This window comes from Heterodontus francisci, chromosome 5 (genome assembly GCF_036365525.1).
Source record: "Heterodontus francisci isolate sHetFra1 chromosome 5, sHetFra1.hap1, whole genome shotgun sequence".
Classification (NCBI taxonomy): Eukaryota; Metazoa; Chordata; class Chondrichthyes; order Heterodontiformes; family Heterodontidae; genus Heterodontus; species Heterodontus francisci.
In genome coordinates this window covers 54976310-55000748 of record NC_090375.1, presented here as the reverse complement: position 1 = coordinate 55000748, position 24439 = coordinate 54976310, and the positions used below count along the sequence as shown (strand labels likewise).

At 41.0% G+C, this 24439-nt stretch overlaps 1 protein-coding gene across 3 annotated transcripts in view; it reads left to right on the top strand.

Moving 5' to 3' along the window:
- scap (SREBF chaperone) overlaps positions 1–24439 on the top strand; it is a 306453-nt gene that overhangs the window by 81248 nt on the left and 200766 nt on the right. For all 3 annotated transcript variants that reach the window (XM_068031444.1, XM_068031446.1, XM_068031447.1), the window contains one exon: positions 13957–14086. In XM_068031444.1, the coding sequence (XP_067887545.1) occupies positions 13957–14086 (130 nt within the window). The remainder of the gene's footprint in view (positions 1–13956; positions 14087–24439) is intronic.

The window sequence follows — 24439 nt, the reverse complement described above, 5'->3', positions numbered from 1 at the left end:
GACTTTGAAAATATTATTCCATCAGAGACAAATGCTGTTTCCAACCTTGATGGTCTGTGATTCCCATCCACGTGTGATTTTCCTGGAGGTGGCCAATTAAGACACTGTCTCAAGGAGCCCCATCCAGTTAAGGACAGCGGGCGGAAGGCCGGCAGCACCACCAGGAGAGGTGGGCGCTTCTCAGGCAGCAAGGAGAGTGCGAGCCTTAAAATGGAGGCACCCTCGCAGGTTTGCATCAAATTCAAAAATGATGCGGAATGAAGCTGGTAGGTCTCTCGGAGCGGAGGGGAAACCCCACCGGAGGAATCATTTGAGCTGAGTGTGGTCTCTCCTGCCAGGGTATGCAGCTTCCGGCTCTGATGTTCCCCTGGCCTGTTCACCCAGCAGGAGGCTGCTCCAATGCATAAGATCCTGATGGAGTCCTCCCTAAACCCATTAACAGGCCCCTAATTATTAGTTATTGGCTCTCTGCCATTGCCAGATATGTAGCCGCTTCCTGTATTCACTTTCCTCTGGCAAGATCGCTCTGAGTTGGGTATGCATCAGCCTGCTGACCTGACACCCTAATCTGCAAGTTTGCTCCTGGTCCAGCCTTCAAACCCACCTCTGTGGGACCAGGAAGATTCCACACATTGATTCTAAATTAGTAATCTCACTGAGGCAATAAGAGTGACTGGTGCGGGAGCTGAAACTGTGCTATGAGTAAGAGGCTGAACCATTCTTGGCAGAATAGACTTGACTGTCAGGCCATGCTGCACCTGGTGTCAGGCTGCTGCATGCTGATGCTCGGTGTACAATTGGAGAAGTGTTTCAGAGGATCCTTGATGAGTGCGATTCCATTCCAAAATGTTGCTGAGTAAATTACCAATAAAATGACTATGCTTATATTTCTGTATTAATTTATATTTAAAATATGGATATCCGTGTGTGCAAATGTATCTTAGTGGTATCATGTCAATACAATGAATGGGTTTGTTCTTTTTCATGCACTTGTGTTATTCATTTATGTCAGTGCTGTCACTAGGCTTGTAGTATATTGGTAGCAAATGCTATAGGAAAATTACTCCTAAGCCAATATGTTTTAATATTGTGGTGCATTGCTCTTAATTCATTATACAGCTCAAAATACCCTCCCGGTGCACCTCCAGTTTGGAAAGACAAAGTATGTAATTGAAATGCTGGGAATTTTCCTGTTCACATGCATATAGTTAGAACGTTTTACATGCCACCACTTTGTTTTTGAGCACTGGAATCTTAGTGACAACATGACATTTTATGATATGATCTGCACAGTGCACTCCTAAAGATATCATGTAATTGTCAAATGTTCTAATGCTAAAGAAAGAATCTCCATACATAAATTTGAGTTGAATCCAATGAATTATTATTACAGGCATGTGCAGCACTGAATTTATGCCCAGTGAGCTCCAGCAAACAGCCACTAAAATAAAGATAGGCAATGTTTTAGTGGTGTTTGTTGATGAAGAAATGTTGGCCAAAACACCCAGGAGAATACCCTATTTTTCTTTGAATAGTCCAGAGAGAGTCCTTTTTAGTGTTTTAATTCGCCACCACTTCTCTTCCAGGGATGCCTACCTTAAAGAGGTTTTGCTCTTCTCTCCAATGGGATTTCCAATTGTCTCTTTTACCTTCACTCTCTCTGGACTAATGCTTTGTCTTTTCATACAAGTATTAGCACTCCCTTTGCCTTTGTTCTGTGACATCTTTGTCATTTAATCTCTTCTGCCCTCTTCCTTATCACCCCCCCTTCCCTTTTGTTGTTCTTCTCCCCTCCCCTTTCGCACTTGCTCAAAGCCTATTACATTTCTAACCTTTGCCATTTTTGATGGAAGGTCAGAGACCTGAAACGTTAACTCTGTTTCTCCACACATGCTGCCAGACCTGCTGAGTATTTCCAGCATTTTCTGTTATTTAAGTTATATTGTGTGTTGTATATTCAGATCTAAAGAGGACTGGTGCATCAAAATGGATTGTTGAACTGTAACTTAAATGTTTTTGCTAGGATTTCAGTAAATAAGGGGCATATTATATCCATTTGAGTTGTGTAAAATTATTACGATTGTAGATTTTGTCTTTCCAAACTTGTGTACAGAAAGAAAATCTTGAGTGATATAGTACTAATATAAGGTACTGGCAACTGCATGTATGTCACTGGTGGAGGTTTTGACTGGATCGATTGGATGTAATGAATAAGTATAACAGTGTGGAACTGTGTGATATTAAAAGTAATAGCATAACTATGATTTCCACCTCAGCATTACACCCCCTCCCCGCCCTAAGCCTGCAACATTGAGCTGAGTATGGACATTCATTGGCAAGTTCCATTGCAAAAGTTTCATTGTGTATTTATGATATCTTTGTTTAAGATGGCCACAAAAACTGCCAGAACTGTTGGCTAAAGCAGAGGTTACTGTTGAGTCTAGACTGTATTTGGGCCAAAATCTGAAAGTACAGTAACCCTTCGTTAGTGTAGCAATTTATATTGAAACCTGTGATATAATCAATATAGAAATAATGACAAATATATTTCTCATTGCTGTCTGAGATAGAAACAAGTAAACGCTCCTTCCTTCCTTATACTTGACTTGTCTACGAATCTAATTTAGTGAAAGTTTTGAGAAATGTAAAGGCACAGAAGTGTTTCATAATGGTTGCATTGTTTTCTTGTAACAGTGTATATTATGAGTAATAGAATTTCAGCTACAAAAGGTCTTGTCTGCTTTATGTGTTATCTTGAGTTGAGCAATGTTATCTATAATTTATTTGCCCTGGGAACTGGTAACAAAATCTTTATTTCAACATATTTTTCTTGTTCTGGACAAAGAGTGATTTATAGTTAATATATTTCTTAATGTCCAGTTTGATACAATGTTTATGCGAGGGAAGGGACTCATACAAGTTCAGAAATAGTTAGGTTTTTAAAAAAAATCAGTATTAGGCCAACTTTCATGAGTTTATGTAACATGCAATTGCTCTCCTCTTCTGTCTACTTAATTTTCTTCAAGATGCTTATCCATACGTTGATGCTGTCAATGGTCGTGGCAGACAATGTTCACTGTGAGCTGCGCAGCCATACGGTTGTGCAGCAACCCAAAAGTCCCCATGTACGCTGCGCACAGGTTGGCTCCCTTAAGTTACCACGTGCCCAGAGGCGCAAAAAAAAAGAGGCTGCGCACTTAAATAAATCACATGTGCATACAAAAAAAATTAGTGGGAATGTTTGTGGCAGATATAAACTTGTGCCACTCTCCACATGATCATGTTAGTGGAGATCCACTTCTTTGTGATATCAGAGCTTCCTCTGTTGTGGTTGTAAACACGTTGAGCTGGTTCAGCATCAGAACATTCCTACTACTTCATGATGCAAAAGCTGAGTTACCTTAATGACTGATTCCTTCACATTGCACATGCAGAGTGAAGAGAATGTCACAGCACCAGCACAAGAGAACTATTCATGTGTGGTTCAATGTGTTTTTAGTTTTGTAACTAGATAACATAAAAGCAATTTCAGTGTAGCATTTAAGATTGCTTGGTCATCTAAGATACCTTTTTGAATGATTTCATCAGTTCACATGAACATACAAAAAGAAAACAAGAAAAGCCCTTCAGTTCTCACCTTATCCATTAGATGCCATGGTGTGCAACTGATGGTAATACTGGAGGAGGCTAAAAGCGGGTTAAAAATGTTCTGTGACAATTTTTAGGAAACGCTCACAAACTCCCTCCATAAACACCTAAGAGAAAGTAAGGTAGCTTCAAGCAACCATGGTTAACCGTGTCTCTTCATTAGATGTACTTAACAATCATGAGTTTAGGAATATACAACTGAAAAGAGCTAGTAAAGGCCCTTTCCATCCCCACAGTCACATTCTTAATATACTTTTTCTCTGATATCATTTAATTAAACCTGTCTGCCAAAAACTTATTCACTCTTTTAAAATTAATAGCTTCTTTCACTGCTTCTTTGTGCAGGCTGTTATGCTCTTGCAACTTAACTGTGTATTCACCTTTTCATGTCTAAGCGTCAATCTATGTCCACTTATCCTCATTGATTTGTAACAGAAATAAGTTATTAAAGACATCTTGCCATTCCTTAGTCATTTTTATCACACCCAGGCGTGTCACACTGGTATCATTGTTTGCTTTGTCACTTTTTTCCTTGAGTAGATTTATCAACCTTTTACATTCTTTTTGTATATTTATTGCAGCCCAGCTCTCACTTTCTACTTCTGTTCTCCTAATCAATTCCTTAGCTTCAAACTTTATCTTGTACTCATTCTAATCAATAATCATATTCTAAGCTATATAGTTAATGTAAGATATGTTAGATCGTTTTTCTGCCACATTGCTTCCTTTGTTGGCCACATTGATCTCTTAACCTCCTCTACTGCATTTTTTAAATTGATGGATTGTATTTGTTCTGCAGCCTCCTTATTATGTCTCATTATATTGCACTTAGCCTCTGTACCTACTGTGCCCACGTATGTATTATTTTTCCATTCATTGCTGTTTTCTTAATCCTTCAAGTCTGCCTTCTGAAGATCAAAAGGTTTTACTTGCACTTTCTGTTGCAGTTTTTTAAGATGTCAGACATGGCTGTGTGATAGCACTCTCGTATCTGAGTCAGAAAGTTGTGGGTCCAAATCCTGCTCCAAAGACTCGCGTGTATAATCTAGGCTGACTGCAGAAATGTTGCACTGTCAGAGTTGCTGTGTTTCAAATGAGATGCTAAATCGAAGCCCGATCTACCCTGTCAAGTGGATGTAAAATACGTCACTATTTTGAAAAAGAGATGGGGATTTACGCCTCAGCCAACATCACTAAAACAGATTATCTGGTCACTTAGCTCATTGTTGTTTGATAGAACTTGCTGTGTGCAAATTGGCTACTGCATTTTCCACGTTACAACGGTGACTATAATTCAAAAGTATTTCATTGGCCATAAAGTGCTTTGGGACATCCTGAGATAGTGAAAGACACTATACAAATGCACAATATTCTTTTTTAATTGCAAATTTATTTCGCGCACCGCATTGTGGTTGTTGCTAGCTAGCTGATTTCTGAATTTAAGTGTATCCAGCACTCCTGACCATTGCATCTTAGCTGTACACTGGGACTCCACTATAATGCAGTCCACGGGAACCATATCTTGAGACCACATTATAGATGAAACCATGTTTACATTTACTCCTTGCCGTTTCCTTTGCTAGATGTAGGATGTTCTGAAATTGTGTCACACTTGCAGCAGTTGATTTTTCGCTGGCTTCCAACTATCTCAGTGATTCTTCTAGGTAGTGGATATGAAAGGGAAATTGTGTTTGACAAGTTTATTAGAGTTCTTTGAGGATGTTACAAGCAGGGTAGATAAAAGGGAACCAGTAGATGTAGTGTAATAAAAGCAAAATACTGTGGATGTTGAAAATCTGAAATAAAAACAGAAAGTGCTGGAAATACTCAGCAGGTCAGGCAGCATCTGTGGAGAGAGAGAAACAGATGTTTCAGGTCTGTGTATTTTTACAGTAGATGTGTATTTGGATTTTCAAAAGGCGTTCAATAAGGTACCACATAAAAGGTTACTACATAAGATATGAGCTCATGGCATTGGAGCTGATATAGGTGATAGATAGAGGATTGGCTAACTAAAAGGAAACAGAGAGTTGGGATAAAAGGGTCATTTTCAGGTTGGCAAACTGTAACCAGTGGAGTGCCACAGGGATCAGTGCTGGAGCATCAACTATTTACCATCTATATTAATGACTTGGATAAAGGAACGAAGTGTAGTGTAAACAAATTTGCTGACGATAGAAAGATAGGTAGGAAATCAAGTTGTGAGGAGGCCACAAAGTGTCTTCAAAGAGATATGGATAGATTGAGAGTGGGCAAATATTTGGCAGATGGAGTATAATGTGGGAAAATGTGAAGTTGTCCACATTGGCATGCAGATTATTTACATGGAGAGTCACTGCAGATTGCTGCAGTATATAGGGATCTGGGTTTAAGAGACATCTTGACGAATACATGAATAGGAAAGGAATAGAGGGATATGGGCCCCGGAAGTGCAGAAGGTGTTAGTTTAGGCAGGCATCAAGATCGGCGCAGGCTTGGAGGGCCAAATGGCCTGTTCCTGTGCTGTACTGTTCTTTGTTCTTTTTGGATAACTATATCGGATAGTGGCAGTGGCTTTGTCTCATCGTCATTACCATTGTCATTTTCAGTTTTCTGGACATCTTGAGGGTTTGAATCTATTACACTGATCAATATTTCATCATCTGTCATCGTCTTGTTGGTAGATTCTTGGTCGTTGATTTTCAGCCACACATTGAGGTCTTCAGTATCTAATTCAGCTCCAAGTTCTTGCTCTTGCGTTGTTTAGATCGTGAGCATTGAATCCATTATAGTCCACAATCTGATGTGTCCACAATTTCATGTGTTCTTCAGTGAAGTCTTCAAAATCCTCCTCCTTTTCACTGTTGATTTCCATCTCATATGCAGCACCCAGGGGGTGTTTCCAGGAGTTTTTGATGCAGTTGATGATCACTTCTTGTCAGGCATGGTCACATATGTAGATTCCCTCTTTCATGTTGAGTTTCCTCAGTTAGGTTGTCACACTGTCCACCATTTTCTTGATCAGTTATCTTCTATAATTATGTTTGAAGGTTGATTTGATGCCATAGTCAAGGGGTTGAATTTTTGAATTTGTGTTCTTCGGCAGGTAGATGCATTTGATGTTCACATCTCTTTTTATCAGGTTCTCTGATGGTGGGTGTGCAGGGCAGTTTTCAAATGGCAAATGGCCTTCCAAGGTAGTTTGTGATGCTTTCTGACATTTGGTACGAATTCATGATGGAACTAATCTTCGAAAATTGATGACGTCATCCAGGCTTTGGCGCTGTTTGTGTAGTGACATAGTAGTGATTTTAGGTTCAGACGATGGAAGTGGCGCAGTTTGATTAATTTTCTGATGACGAGTGAAGTCATCTTGTGTTGACCAGTTTTGTTGCAGCAAAGGAGGACTGTCTACCTTGCTTTATCTATTTAATGCCAGACGTTTTGTCGGCGTTGTTTCTTATCCCAAGTATCTTCTCTGATAACATTTTGTGGTACTGAGCCATCTTGTCGCAGTTGTAGACTTGTTCTTCGGGTAACCTCCTTCGACTTCTTTCATTCAGTGGGAAATGATGTTGCTGCTGAATCATCTGCAGACCATTGTTCTCTTAATAATAACTTCTGAAATGCCGTGCCGATTTTTGAATCTTACTAACCATCCTTTTCTGGCTCAAACTGTACTGAGACACTGGTATTTTCATTCATTTGCTGAAAAAAAAATCTTAGCCTGAGCTTGAATAACAGGAGCTGATACGGGTACGCCTTCGGCTCTCTGCTGGGTCAACCACGTGTATACGGCTTTATCAAGAGGTATGTTGTCGGCATTTCAGGCTTTATTATTTGGCCACCTTCATCTCGATTGACACCCTTTTGAACTTCTTTTCATCTTTAAGCTCCCCTATGCAGCGTTGATCCCTATTCTTTTCAAAACAGATGTTAGCATAGTGCCTTCTTTGATCTAGTTGATTATTTCAGCTTCTCAGCAATAGGAAAGATTTTCTGTTTCGTGATTCAGTAGACACGATTTTGTGTTGGTCTTTGTATGGATATCAGTATAAGCATAGGTGACCTATCCTAAATTTGACCCGTATTTATGCAGAGGAAAAACAGTCTTCGGTTATGATGGAAAAATTTCACTAGCTAAGCCTCTTAATTAGTCACGATGCTGCCATCTCATTGGTTGATTCTAAATCTAACCTTTTTTTTAATCAAGAATTTATCTTTAAAGTAACAATGAAAGTGTAACCAATAATCCAGCAGTTAATAAAGAACACAGTTTTGTGAATATTAAACATATTTATTTAAATGCACATTTCCCTATAAAGTGTGAACTGAAATTAACAAGTTTAACAATAAAGTTTAAGTTTATTGAGCTGCTCGTTGGGTGGCGATAAGTACGATCTGACGGAAGGTTGTCATTTATGGAGCATTTATGCTCCAACAATGTTCAACATATGAAAACGAATGGAAATACTTTCTGGAAGGATAACTTTAAATGAAAAGCACCAAGATGGAATCGCGTTGTATCAAGTTCCATGCTGTAGCGGATCATCTTATAGCAAGGCCCCAGTGTACTTGTACTGCTCCCCCTTCTATATAACCATTTGAATCATGGAGTTGCTCATAATCATGTCTAAAAGTAACCGCTCACTTTTCTTATTTCCACTGTAATTTTCCCAGTTGATCTCGGGCAAATTTAAATCTCCCATTTCAATTGATCTTCCTTCGATCTTCCCCTGAACTGAGCATAAACTGCTCTAATTATATCCTCTACCTAAATTGGGGACCTATATTTTTCCATGTTTCTCATTCAGTGAGATCCACAAAGTTTCCAGAGTTTCTATACCTGAACTCAGGCTGCCTGGTTCGGTTCCTATAAGATTTTTTAAAAATTCTGCATAGCCATTCCAGATTTCATTTTTTTCCTTCTGTCTGTTTGGATCTATACTCTTATTTACCACCCAGTCAACATCCTAATATATCATAGTTTCTTTCATTATCTTAGATATACAGGTCCTCTATTTGTTCCTCAAGCTCCTACCATTTCTGAATGGAACTTTGGGGCAGACACTTTTCTCATTAATTTTGCAGATATGTTTAGCCTTTTTCTCTTGCACAGTTGAAAGAAAGAAAGATAGATTTGCATTCGTATTGTGCTTTTCACAACCACCGGATGTCTCAAAGTGCATTGCAGCCAACGAAGTACTTTTGAAGTGTAGTCACTGTTGTATTTTGGGAAACACAATAGCCAATTTGTGCACAGCAAACTCCCGCAAACAGCAATGTGATAATGACCAGATAATCTGTTTTTGTGATGTTGATTGAAGGAAAAATATTGGCCAGAACACTGGAGATAACTCGCCTGGACTTCAAAGTAGTGTCATGGGATCTTTTACATCCACCCGAGCAGGCAGATGCGGCCTCGCTTTAACGTCTCATCCAATGGACAGCATCTCTGTCAGTGCAGGACTCCCTCAGGAATGCACTCGAGTGTCAGCCTTGATTATTGTGCTCAAGCGCTGGAGTGGAACTTGAACCTGGAAGCTTGTAACTCAGAGGCTAGAGTGCTACCAACTGACCCACAGCTGACACAAATGGCTTCCCTTTCTCAGTTTCCCTGCCTTCTGCTGTTTTCTCTTCTGTTCACTTTTTTGCACACATTGTGCTACATTTCCTACCTCTTACTAACTTTATCACTCCCTACCAGGATGTCTAGCTTCCAACCTTGAATTGCTGTTCCCCTGCCTTCCCAGTTTAAATTGTCTCCACTCTTCATTTATGAGCACGGTACAGTTTGATTTAGGTGAAGCCCACCCATCTGTAATGCTTCTGAACTGATCCTATCGTCCTATAAATGTGTAGTCTTCTCTTTGACACTTGGGCTGAAACCATTTTCTATCTATCCTTGCAAGTGTGAACCACAGCTTCCTAGAGAACCACAGAGAGGTCACTCTCTCTACCCTGAGGAACTACTGCAGCAATGTCCTGGGCTTAGATGGTGGGGATTAAATGTAATATTTCCAAATTTGCAAATGACGCAAAACTAGCTGGAAGTGAGAGTTGTGAGGAGAATGCAAAGATGCTAAAGGGGGATTTGGAGAGGCTAAATAAGTGGGCAAAAATTTGGCAGCTGGAATAAAATGTCAAGAAATGTGAGGTTATCCACTTTGGTATGGAAAACAGAAATACAGATTAGTTCTTAAATGGTGAGAGGGTGGGAAGTGTTGAACTTCAAATAACACAAGAAATAGGAGCAGGAGTAGACCCTCTGGCCCATCGAGCCTGCTCCCATTCAGAACAATCATCGCTGATCTTAGGTTTAAACTTTACTTTTCCCCCCTGATTCCTTGAGAGACCAATAATCTATCTATCCCAGCCTTAAATGTATTCAACGATGGAGCATCCACAACCCTTAGAAAATTCCAAAGATTTGCACCCCTTTGAGTGAAGTAATTTCTCCTCATCTCGGTGCTAAATGATTGGCCCCTCATCCTGAGACTGTGCCCCTGTGTTTTAGATTCCCTGACCGGCGGAAATAATCTACCCTCAGCCTCTTTAGAATCTTTGGAAAGGGATTTGGGTGTTCTTGTTCATGAGTCACTGAAAACTAACATGCAGGTACAGCAAGGAATTAAGAAGGCAAATGGTATGTTGGCCTTTATTACAAGAGGAATAGAGTATAGGAGTAAAGATGTCATACTGCAATTTTATCGAGCCTTGGTGAGGTCATACCTGGAGTATTGTGTGCTGTTTTTGTCTCTTTACCTAAGAAAAGACATACATGCCATAGAGGGAGTGCAATGAATGCTCACCAAACTAATTCCTGGGATGGAGGGATTGTCCTATGAAGAAAGATTAAATAGACTGGGCCTTTATTCTCTGGAGTTTAGAAGAATTAAAGGTGATCTCATTCAAACGTAGAACATTCTTACAGGGCTCAACAGGGTAGATGCAGGAAAAATGATTCCCCTGGTTGGGGAGTCTAGAATCGGGGGGACAGTCTCAGAATTAAGGGCAGGCCATGTAGGAGTGAGATGAGGAGGAATCTGTGCACTCAGAGGGTGGTGAATCTGTGGAATTCTCTGCCCCAGAGAGTTATAGAGGCTCAGTCATTGAGTATGTTCAAGACTGAGATTGATAGATTTCTGCATATTAAAAACATCAAGGGATACGGAGATAGTGATGGAAAATGGTGTTGAAGTAGATGATCAACCATGATCTCATTGAAGGGCTGAATGGCCATCTACTGCTCCTATTTCTAATGTTCTTATGTTCCCTATCTGCTTAATTATGCTCCTTACTGTAAATATTGGGAAGATCGATGCCATTGTCTTCAGGCCCTGCCTTTCATTCCGTTTCTTAGTCATCAACTCCATTCCTCTCTCTCTGGCAACAGTCTGAGGCTGAACCAGACCTTTTGCAACTTTGGTGTCGTATTTGACCCCAAGGTGAGCTTCTGACCACATATGCAGTTCATCAGCAAGACTGCCTAATTCCACCTCTTTAACATTGCCCAACTCTGCCCCGCTTCAGCTCATCTGCTGCTGAAACCGCTAAAATTTAGAATCTTGCTTATAATTTGTTCTTGGACCAGACAATAAGAATTTGGACACCTGTTGTAAGAGTATCTGGATGATTTATTAAGGCTAAAAGCAGTACGTAACATATCCAAGGCAGCCATATAGTCCATATGGCCTTTACTCTCCAGCGGCTCTAGTGGCACAGACGGCTCGCGCCTCCTCTTGTCTCTCCCTTTGTCTTTAAATCCGTGAACCGAACCTCTCCAGGTCTGTCCTTTTATTCTTTGTAGTTGGTGGCTCATCCTCTGCATTGGTTGGTTCATACATATCACTGTTTCGGTTGGTCCCGCCATTTCATTTGTCAGTATTTCCGTTTGTGCATTAATCATGATCACATGCACAAAACAATGTATACAAACAATGCATTATAACCTTGCGGTCCATTAGATGACATGTTTCCGGCAGGATTCATCCTGCTTTTCTGTTAAATTTTGATCATAACTTGTTACATAGTTTTAAGTATCTGTTCTTTTCTTTCCCTTTAACTGTTCCTGTTATTAGATCATCCATTTCCAGCGAGACTCATCTTGTTTTTCTGTTATATTTTGATCACAGCTTGTTTCTTAGTTTTCAATATCTGTTCTTTTCTTTGTGATCACCAAAGTAATTCTGGTTTACTCAAGTGGTATAGGCAGAATTTTTTTTCCCAGTAAGATGCACAGCTTACGTTAACTCTTTATTTACCAAAAGCTTATACAAACATATATTATACATATATATATATATATATATATATATATATGAAAGTACATAAAAGTTATAATGCAAAAAAATAGAAAGACCAGTAAAAATAGCCTTAGTAGTACAATAGTACCGTCTCTACATCAGTTGCCTTTCAGACTACATACAATACATCCTGTTATGCTGGATTGAGATCTATAGATTTTGATTTTCCAATTTGGGTCCTCTCTCCAGAGAGGAATTTGTGTCGTATAACACTTTAATGGTATACATTTGTTTCCTTGTCTGTCATGGTGGGTGTGGAACAACTTGAGGTGACGAATTAGAAGTTATCATACTTGAATTAGGAACAAAATGCTATTCTGGTTAAATACCGGAAATACCTTTTACTTATATTTAATTTTAAGTAGTTTGTAAGCTTGCTAGTATGATTCACATCTTACTCAAGTGAATGTTATCTTTGGTAGATAACAAAATTATGACCTTGGAGTGGATACTGAATACTAAATATGTTCAAAAGTGGATAAAGAAAAGCTTTAGCAATGTAGTTTTGACTAAAGTGAAAACATACTATTGTTTGACAGAATCTGAGCTGAAAAAAATCCTTTTATTCTACAAAGCCCTTATGATGTAACAGGTCACTTGCTGCTGCTCTTGAGAAGTACTTCACAAGAATAGTTAATGTTTAAGGTGGACCACTGTTAGGTCAGAAATGCAAGAGTTTTTGTAACTGCATTTCAACATCACACATCTGTTTAAGAAAATTGAAGTGAAATGCAGGGTTGCTAACATTTACAATTCTTATGCAGTTGTTACAACCGAGGCGGGAGCAACGCACTGTCAGTTCAGTCCCATCACACCACAGGTCGCAGCATATTATTAAAGATTTCCCACCGAACTGGAAAACTACCAAATTAAACACTCTGGTAACCCCCAGAATAAAACAGTCCAAACCACCACACCAGGTATCTTTAGACAACAACAAATTAACTATTTATTAAACACTAAATCTTAAACACTATTAAGATAAACCTATGTCTAAAGACCTTATAACTTCTTATTTTAACCTAACTCCCCCATTCTCTCACACATGCTCAAAAACTATTGATTAACCGGTTTCTTTTAAAGAAATTATGTTTTAAAAATTAGCTGTTTCTTAAGAATGAATAAATAACTGGGTTGTTAGTCTTTGTGGGTTACATTCCTGATGGGTGAGCTGTCATGGTGTAAAAATGATCAAATGCCACTCGAGGTCTCCACGCGGATTTGATGAAACAGTTCTTTCAACGATGAGCACATCAGTAGGTCTACTTGAATTTTAAAACCAACAGTCTCTCAGTCGAAACTTTACTGCGAATTCCAGCAAATACAATCAGTCAAGAGAGAGTCAATCTTGAAGCAAAGACTCTTAGATTGAAAGTGAAGAAAAGGAATTTTGCTACCTCCAGCAATACAAATGGTCTCTTCAAAGAGTTTTTTCCTCCTTAGACAATTAACACAGCCTGTAGCTCCTTGCAGAATTTCTGCTGAAAGAAATAGACAGCTCCTTCCTTCAGTAAGCACACTTTGCTGATGTGTCTCAAAACTGGTTTCAGCTAGTTTTTACACAGTCAGATTGTTAGAGTACACCATGCGATCTCTCTCTCCTGCTGTGGCCTAGGGACAGGTGCAGCTGCTAGCACACTGTACCTCTTTGTTTAAAAACTGTGTGCCTTTTAAAAAAAAAACTGAGTCTTAAAGGCACAAACTGTTTTCATCTGAGGAGAAAATAAATACAGTTCTACTTGTACACTGTCATGGAAGTCTTGAGATTGTGCCATAGGAGTCAGACCTTGGAAAATGTCAAGTATTATGAATGTCTTGCCTTCGTGGTATTCAAGGCCTCCCAGCAAATTAATAAAAATCCTTTTTCTACTGTAGAAACTTGTGTTAATCATGATTCCTCTGTACTAGATCAGTTAATTTTTTGTGAATACTTATAATGATGAGGGGAAAATAATTGAAAAGCATTTTACTCTATATTTCTGGGGTGTTCGTACTTAATGTTTTTCACTTTGATTTATTATAGTTATCCCTTATTAAAGCTACCTCTACCAGGGACAGGGCCTGTGGAATTTACAACGCCTGTAAAGGATTACTGTGTACCCCCACGTGAACCAAATCCACGACATATTGATCAGAGTGATAGACCAGATTGGGTAAGTCTTGCAATGTTCAACTGTTGGACTATTATATCTCCTGTAGAGAAGTTGTTACCATTTCAGTAAAGCATGTATTGGTGGATCCAGAAAGTGAATTTTCAGCTATTTAACCTAGAGTGAAGTCGGTTCAAGTTTGTCAGTAATGGTGGAAGTAATCTCAAATGACCACTTGTTCCCGATGAAGTATATCACATTAAGACATGTTGAACAAATTTCATGATATTGTCACAATATGTAGTTTAGGTAGAGGCATAAATATAAACCATACACTGTTGTAAAAATGTAAAAATTTAAGTTTGGAAAGGTTCTCAGGTCTGTCTGTCTTTTGAGAGATGCATTTTATCTTAAACTTATATACAGTAATGTGTTAAGATGAACCTTGGGAATGCATAAGAAACTGCTTGAAGGATGGGACACAATGAGTGCTCATTACAGGACTTAAGTTGGATGACAAGTACTGAGTGGGCTCCCTCAGGGCTTGGTACTGGAAACATTGCTATTTTTAATTTACATAAATGGATCTAGATTCAGAAACTCGATGCCAAGTGCTAAAATTTGCCGATAATATCAAACAAGGATGTAAGTGAAATCAAAAGGGAATAGTTCAGAAATTACAAGAATGCATTGAACGTGTGAGTGGGCAGAGCAATGGAAGATGAAATTTACTGCTGACTAACGTAAAGTGCTGCCAACAGGAAGGAAAATGCATGAGCATATCCCATGAATGGTATTGAAATGGCTAAGAATGAAGCTGAAAGAGACCCTAGATTCTTAGTAGCACCAAGACGTAGCTTGGCTGGTGGTGAGAAGGGCCCTCCCCATCATATCCTTCCAGCACGCCCGGAGTCTCTCTGCCTCTGCACACTGAGCTTGAGGTGGCTGTAGTGGGGAAGAGACCATCATACACCTCCTTCTGGAATGTGCCTTTGCAGAGCAGGTATGGAAAGAGATTCAGTGGTTTTTGTCGAGGTTCATCCTGAGCAGCTCCATAACACAGGGTTGTTCCGAGGTATGCACACTGAGATAAACATCAACTCTTGCTGGAGGACCATCAACTCGGTGAAAGACACTCTTTGGTCTGCCTGAAACTTGCTGGTCTTCCAGTGCAAAGAATTGTCCTCGACCGAGTGTTGCAGACTGACACATTCCAAGGTCCAGGACTACGTGCTGAGGGACACACTAAAGCTTGGGGCAGCTGCTGCAAAGGCTCAATGGGGAAAGGCCACTGTGTAAGACCCTCCCACCAGAGTGAAGTGAGGGGCTGGAACCTGTGCAAAACCTCTCTGGCTGTATGCACCAAAAATGTTTTTGCTGTGGAATCCAAATGAACATTGCATAAAAAATGGAATGGCAAGAGTTGTGAGAAACTTCATGTTCTGTATCGAAGGAATCCGATCTCTCTTCTACTTTCCAAAATGTGAAATTTGAACAGTTTTGCAATGTATTTTTTGGCAAATTTTTTATGAATAAAGTACGTTTTTGGGGGAAAAAAAGATTCTTAGTAGATGACAGTAAATATGTCCAAGAAATGCAGAGTAGCAATTAACAAAGCCAATATGTTATGATCCCCATGGAGATCAACAGCACAAAAGAGCTGAATTTACCAAATGACCCCAATTAAAAAACAAATGGACAAGATTTCACTTTTATAACTTTTATGTTAACAAGCAAACCAATATCAACATAAATTAAACATGAAATAACAGGCAAATCACAGTCTATATATATATATATATATATATATATATATATATATATTACAGATTGCACATTAATTATCAGATACACCAAAGATAGATCTCTCAGATTTACTGGGCACTCTACTCAGCAAATATGGCATCGAGCAGCCACAAAGGTCTTCAAAACTCAACCACTTCAGGCAGATTTCCAGCTCTTTTCTTCCAAGATGCAGTCACCAATTTTCATCCGACAACAGTTCCTCTTCAATCCCGAGATCCATGGGTACAATCTCCACCAAAAACGGTGCACTGTCCCAAACCTTCCCAGTTCTGTTCACAACAGCCTTGGTGGCATAGCTCCACCAGTCACTGAAAGCAGCTGCAGCAACTTGTATTTGCCAGTGGCCAGCTCCTAGAATCAGTTTTCCCTCTCTGCAGCTTGTCTGCAAAGAAACACTGCCTGCACCCTGCTTGAACGCTCCAATCTTGTAATCTGAGCTTGGATAGCTCTAGCCACATGCCTCTGGACAAATGACTCTGGCTTATCTGGTTCCAACAGTTCTGTGTCCCCAGGACCCTGAAGTTATTTTAATTTCACTTTTCAAGTTCGGGAATGTCTTTTTAAAAAAAAAGCTTTGAAACCAGAGTCAGTGCACCTGACAGAATTCAACAAGTCATCTGTTCAGACAACGGTCTGCACACACTCCACTAATTTTGCAAGCCGCGGATGCCATCACAAACAGGATGTTGAACGACAATGTCAGAATAACAGAATATAAACCAGAGGAGGTAGTGATCACGCTGCATTGTGCTCTGATGAGACTGCACCTTGAACATTGTGCAGCTCAGGTCACCATGAAATTTGGCAGACATTGAAGCTCTGGAGACAGGGTAGAGAAGAACCGCAAAGTTCATTCCCAGTGTCAGGAATCTGAGTGATAAGAGAATGCTGGAGAGACTTGGGCTTTATATCCTGGAAAGGAGATATCTGGGAGCTGATCTTAGAGATATAGAAGATTATTAAGGGTATAGGAAAAGATACACAGACTAGTACTTTAAATGAAACTACAGGACACTAGTTGAGTATAGTGAATGTTAATTTTAGAATTGATATCAACAACACACAAAAATTATAAAACATACGGAATAAATTTCCAGATAGAGGGTGGAGGCAAGAAAAAATGGTTGGATGCTTGCAGTGGGAGGACATTAGATGGATAAATTAAAATGGCCAAATGCCCTTATTCATCTGTAATTGTGTTCTGAATAAAGCCAGGAAAACTTTACTTTGTACTGTGATTTTCTTGTGGACCATTCATCCCAAAATTGGAACAATCAGAAGAACTGTTATGTAGTCAAACCTGTAACATAAGTTAAGTATTATTTTAAGTTCACCAGGGATTCCTGGTGCATTCTGGGTACTTCATTGGCAAAAGGAGTGCTAAAGCTCGTGGCTAGAGAAAGAGCAAATCTTAACTACAAGAGCATGGAAACCACAGGGTGGTCCTGAACAGTACAGAAAATAAATCTTGCTTTGGAGAGTATTACAAATTTGTGATAGAGATTCACATGCAATTCTTTTTTGTCCCACTTGTAGTAGCTGGACAGCAACTTGAATGCCCAGATGAAACATTACAACAGTGACTACACTCGAAAAGTACTCAATTGGCTGTAAACTACTTTGAGACATCTGGTGGTCGTGAAAAGCGCTATATATTAATACAAGTCTTTCAAGTCTTTGTTTTATGTTATTTCCTTGCTTAAAAGTTGGAATGAGATTTGATTGAATAAAATGGTTGGACTCAAGTACTGCAAACCCACGAACTGATCATATTGCTGACACATGATTCTCTACCAGTTTGATGGTGCAGTTTCTCCCTCAGTCCTGAATAGAATTGGTCTCTTTTTTTTATTCGTCGGATGTGGGATTTTCCAACATTTATTGCCCATCCCCAGTTGTGCTTAAGAAGGTGGTGGTGAGCTGCACAATCGAGCTATTACGGGGTATGTGGTGAGGGTACTGTCACAGTGTTGTTGGGTTGGGAGTTCCAGGATTTTGACTCAGCGATGATGGAGGCACAGCAACATATTTCCAAGTCAGCATGGTGTGTGACTTGGAGAGGAATTTGCAGTTGGTGGTGTTCCAATGCACCTGCTGCATTTGTCCATGATGTTGCAGGTTTGGAAGGTACTGTTGAAGAAGCCTTGGTAAGTTACTGCAGTGCATCTTGTAAACGGTACACACTTTTTTTTTTATTCATTCATGGGATGTGGGTATCGTTGGCCAGGCCAGCATTTATTGCCCATCCCTAATTGCCCTTGAGAAGGTGGTGGTGAGCTGCCTTCTTGAACTTGAACCGCTGCAACCATTATGTGCCAATGGTGGAGGCAGTGAATGCTTAAGGTGATGGATGATGTGCTAGTCAAGCGGCCTGCTTTGTCCTGGAGGTGTCGAGCTTCTTGAGTAGTGTTGGCAAGTGGAGAGTATTCTGTCGTATTCCTGACTTGTGCCTTGTAGAGAGTAGAAAAGCTATGAGTAGTCAGGAGGTGAATTATTTGCCGCAGAATTCCTAGCCTCTGACCTGTTCTTGTAGCCACACTATCTATTTAATTGATCCAGTTAAGTTTCTAGTCAATGGAGACGCCCAAGCTGAATGTTGTCCAGGTCTTGCTGCCTGCGCGTACAGACTGCTTCATTTGAGGAGTTGCAAATGAAACAGAGCACTGTACAGTCATCAACAAACATCCCCATTTGTGACCTTATGGTGGAAGGAAGGTGAAGCAACTGGGCCAAGGACACTATCCTAAGGAACTCGTGCAGCAAATGTCCTGGGGCTGAGACAGTTGTCTCCCAACAAGCACAGCCATCTTCCTTTGTGCTAGGTATGACTAGAACGAGTGAAGAATTATTCCTCTAATTTCCATTGACTTTAATTTTACTCAGGCTCCTTGATGCCACACACTGTCAAATGCTGCCTTGTTGTCCTATGCATCCATTCTCTCCTCACATCTGGAATTCAGCTCTTTTGTCAATGTTTGAGCCAAGGTTCTGATGAGGTCTGGAGTCGAGCGGTCCTGGTGGAACCCAAACTGAGTGTCGGTGAGCAGTTATTGGTGAGTAAGTGCCACTTGACAGCACTGTCAGTGGCACCTACTGTTACTTCGCTGATGGCCCAACCATCTTCAGCTGCTTCATCAATGATCCTCCTTCAATCATAGGTCAGAAGTGGGGATCCTTTGATGATTGCATAATGTTCAGCACCATTCACAACTCCTCAGATACTGAAGCAGTCCGTGTAGAAATACAGCAAGACCCGGACAATATCCAGGCTTAGGCTGATAAGTGGCAAGTAACATTCGTGCCACACAAGTGCCAAACAATGACTAACTCAAACAAGACATAAGCTAACCATCTCCCCTTGACAATCAATGGCATTATGATCACTGAATCCCCCATTATCAACTTTCAGGGGGTTACCGTTGACCAGAAATTGAACTGGAGTAGCCATATAAATACCATGGCTACAAGAGCAGATCAAAGGCTAGGAATCCTGCAGCGGGTAACTCAGCTCCTGATTCCCCAAAGCCTGTCCACCATCTACAATGCATAAGTCAGGAGTGTGTTGGAATATTCTCCACTTGCCTGGATGGGTGCAGCTCCAACAACACTCAAGAAGCTTGTCACCATCCAGGACAAAGCAGCTCGCTTGATTGGCAACCCATCCACAAGCATTCATTCCCTCCCATCACCAACGCACAGTGGCAGCAGTGTATACTATCTTCAAAATGCACTGCAGTAATGCACCAAGGCTCCTTGTACAGCATCTTCCAAACCCATGACCTCTATCACCTCGAAGGACAAGGGCAGCAGTTGCATGGGAACACCACACCTGCAAGTTCTGCTCCAAGCCACACACCATCCCTGACTTGGAACCATATTGCATTTCCTTCACTGTTGGTGGGTCAAAATCCTGGAACTCCCTTCCTAACAACTGTGGGTGTGCCTACCCCAGATGGACTGCAGTGGTTCAAGAAGGCAGCTCACCACCATCTTCTCGAGGGCAATTAGGAATGGGCAATAAATGCTGGCCCTGCCAGTGATGCCCACATCCCATGAATGGATAAAAAAAAATTGCGAGTGGATGGATGGGGCGGTAACTGTCAGAATTTGATTTGTCTTGCTTTTTGCAGGCAGGGCAGACCTGTGAAACTTTCCACTTTGTCAAATAGGTGCCAGTGTTGCAGCTATACTAGAGCACCTTGGCTGGGGGCATTCTGGAGCGCAAGTCTTCAGCACTACAGCCAGGATGTTGTCAGGTCCTTTAGCCTTTGCTGCATCTAGTGCACTCAGCTGTTTCTTAATATCATGTAGAGCAAATCAAATTGGCAGAAGACTGGCTTGTGATATGTGGAGGCCGAGTTGGATCATCCACTCGGTACTTTTGGCTGGCGTTTGTTGCAGATGCTTCAACTTTGTATTTTGCACTCAGGTGCTGGGCCTCACCATTATTGAAGACGGATATGTTCATGGAGCTCCTTGTTAGTTGTTTGATTGTCCAACACCATTCATGGACCTGAAGGGACATGGAGCTTTGATCTGCTGTCTCTGTGGCATGCTGCTTCCACTGTTCAGCATCCAGATAGTCCTTTGTTATCGCTTTACCAGGTTGGCACCTCATTTTTAGATATGCTCAGTGCTGCAACTGGCATGTTCTGCACTCCTTGTTGAACCAGAATTGATCCCTTGGCTTGATGGTTATGGTAGAGTGAGGGTTATTTTGGGCCTGAGGTTACAGACTGTGGTAGAAAACAATGATGCTGCAGATGGCCCTCAGCACCTTATGGTTGCCCTGTTTGGAGGGTGTCCTCAATGTGAAGATGGAACTTGTCAAGCACACAAGAAGTGCAATAATACAATTATGAATAAAGTCTGAAGAATTATAAAAACTGAAGTTGCCTTTTAGAAATGAACCTTTCTGGTAAAAATTGAACATTGCTTCGAAAATGGCCACTGAAGAAAAAGGCTTGGCCTTTTTTGGCCTTATCAAACTGTCTGACAGGGCCAAAAGGGAAGTCTTCAAAACTAAGAGGTGTCAATTGAACCCATCCTACATCTATCCTAAAACATTTCAGAATTGCGTGTCTTCTTCTGAAACAAAGGAAGTGTGAAGTCGCCACGTCCTGGGCGATTGTGCGATCACCATGGGGGAGAGACCAGAGCGTCTCCTACCAAGAGGTGAGATGTAACACGGCTTTACCTTAGAAAAAGACAACCTTTTCCCTATTCGCTCAGAGTGAGTGCGTGTGTGTGTGTGAGTGAGTGCGTGAGTTAATGCAGTTGTGGCAATTTCAGGATTTAGGGGTATTGATCAATAAACAATTGATTTTGTGTTTTTAAACCTACAAGAACATAAAGAAAGCCAGAGAATGACTGAAAGGTTAATCAGGAGAAAGAAATTAGAGTATGAGAGGATGCTAGCTAGAAATGCTAAAACGGATAGCAAGAGTTTCTACAGGTATTTAAAAACGAAAAAAGTAAGTAATGTGAGTGTTGGTCTTCTAGAGAGTGAGAATGGGGAAGTAATAGTAGATAGTAAGGAAATGGTAGACGCATGAACAAATATTTTGCTTCTGTCTTCACTAAAGAAGATACAAAAAATGTTCCTGTAATAGCTGTAAATCAGGAGATGGAAAGAAGAGAGCGAGAGCAACTTGGTTAAATTACAATCACCAGGGAAGCGTTATTAACCAAACTGATGGAGTTGCGGGCTGACAAGTCCCCAGGTCCGAATGGACTTCATCCTAGGGTCTTAAAAGAGGTGGCTAATGAGGTAGTAGATGCATTGGTGTTAATTTTTCAAAATTCGTTAGATTCTGGAAAAGTTCCACCAGACTGGAAAGTAGCAAATATAACCCCTGTATTGAAGAATGGGGGGAGGCAGAAAACAGGTAACTACAGGCCAGTTAGCTTGACGTCTGTTGTGGGGAAGGTGTTAGAATCGATCATTAAGGAGGCTATAGTTGGGCACTTAAAAAAAAAACTCAAGGTAATCGTGAATAGTCAGCATGGTTTTGTGAAAGGGAAATCGTGCTTAACCAATTTGTTGGAGCTCTTTGAAGGAATAACATGCGCTGTGGATAAAGGGGAGCCCGTTGACGTCCTGTACTTGGATTTCCAGAAGGCATTTGACAAGGTGCTACATACAAGGTTATTGCGCAAAGTAGGTGTAGGGGGTAACATATTAGCATGGATAGAAGATTGGCTGGCTGGCAGAAAACAGAGTATGCATAAATGGGTCCTTTTTTGATTGGCAGGATGTGACAAGTGGAGTCCTGCACTGGTCTGTGCTGGGGCCTCAACATTTTACAATTTATATCAATGACTTAGATGAGGGGAGCGATAGTATGGTAGCTAAATTTGCAGATGACACAAAGATAGGTATGAAAGTATGTTATGGAGAGGACATAAGGAGGTTGCAGACCGACATAGATAGATTGAGTGATTGGGCAAAAATATGGCAGATGAAGTATAATGTGGGAAAATGTGAAGTTGTTCACTTTGGCAGGAAGAATAAAAAAAGCAGAGTATTACTTAAATGGAGAACGACTGCAGAATTCAGAGGTGCAGAGGGATCTAGATGTAGTAGTGCATGAGTCACAAAATATTAGAATGCAGGTACAGCGTGTAATAAAGAAGGCTAATTGAATGCTATCCTTTATTATGAGAGGAATTGAAAATAAAAGTGATATGCTTCAGTTATACAGGGCATTGGTGAGAGCACATCTCAAATACTGTGTGCAATTTTGGTCTCCTTATTTAAGGAAGGATGTGAATGCATTTGAGGCAGTTCAGAGGAGGGTTACTAGATTGATACCTGGAATGAGTGGGCTGTCTTGTGAGGAAAGGTTGGACAGACTGGGTTTGTTTTCACTAGAGTTTAGAAGAGTGAGGGGAGACTTGATTGAAGTTTTTAAGATCCTGAATGGTCTTTACAAGGTGGGCATGGAGAGGACGTTTTCTCTTGTGGATGTGTCCAGAACTAGGGGGCACTGTTTTAAAATTAAGGGTCGTCCTTTTAGGACAGAGATGAGGAGACATTTCTTTCTCTCAGAGGGTTGTGCGACTTTGGAACTCTCTGCCTCAGAAGGTGGTGGACACAGGGTCATTGAATATTTTTAAGGCGGAGGTAGACAGATTCTTGTTAGGCAAGGGAATCAAAGGTTATCGGGGGTAGATGGAAGTGTGGAATTCGAAACCGAATCAGATCAACCAGGATCTTATTGATTAGTGGAGCAGGCTCAAGGGGCCGAATGGCCTACTTTATTTTGAGAGATACAGCACTGAAACAGGCTCTAAGGCCCACCAAGTCTGTGCCGACCATCAACCACCCATTTATACTAATCCTACGTTAATCCCATGTTCCTACCACATCCCCACCTTCCCTTAATTCTCCTACCTACACTAGGGGCAATTTACAATGGCCAATTTACCTATCAACCTGCAGGTCTTGGGCTGTGGGAGGAAACCGGAGCACCCGGCGAAAACCCACACGGTCACAGGGAGAACTTGCAAATTCCGCACAGGCAGTACCCAGAATCGAACCCAGGCCGCTGGAGCTGTGAGGCTGCGGTGCTAACCACTGCTCCTAATTCATATGTTCATAAGAAAACCTGTTGCTGTCTGTTTATTTGAAAAGTAAAACACGAAGGGGTTAAACCCTAATAACAAAACACACTTGCTGCAGTCAGTTGAACAGTGGGAACTACCCATATTGCACCACGTGGCCATAACAAACTTACACAGGGACTGTGCAGTGGTTACTTCTACCAATACTGTCACAGTCAGATGCATCTGCAGTAGGTAGATTGGTCAAGATAAGGTCAGGTAGTTTTTTCCCCTGTCTTGGTTTTATCTCACCACCTGCCAAAAGCCCAGTCTGGCAGATCTATTCCCCAGGACTTTGCCAGCTTGGTCAATAGTAGTGCTGCCAAGCCACGCTTGGTGGTGGAAGTTGAAGACCTCACCCATTCTACATTCTGTGGCTCTTCCCAAATGGTGTTCAACATGGTGGAGTACTAATTCTTATCAGCTGAGCAGGTTTCCTCGCCCATATTTGACTTGATGCCATCAGACTTCATGGGGTGCGGAGTCTATGTTGAACACTCCCAGGGCCACTCCCTCACAGCTGTATACCACTGTGCTGCCACCTCTGATGGGTCTGATCTGATAGTGGGACAGGATATACCCAGGATAATGGTGATCCCTTCTGCATTACTGTTCCTCTGGCTCTCTAACTTCTTGCTGCCTGCGTTGCACTTACTCTTGCTTCTGATGCTTACAATTTCACTGTTTCTAACTGGAATGCCCTTCCCTTTCTCTCCTCAAACTCATGTCTTTCTCCTCAACTTTCAATTGTACTAACTCAATGGCCATAAAATTTGGCTCTGTAGTGCTGATTCAATGAAGGGTGCAGGAGGGTATGCTAGGAGCAGCACCAGCCATACCTAAAAATGAGGTATCAGCCTGGTAAAGCTACAACACAGGATTCCTAGCATGCCAACTAGCGGAAGCAGCATGCAATAGACAGGGCTAAGCAATCCCACAAGCAACAATCAGATTTAAGCACTGCAGTCCTGCCACATCCAGTCGTGAATGGTGGTGGACAATTAA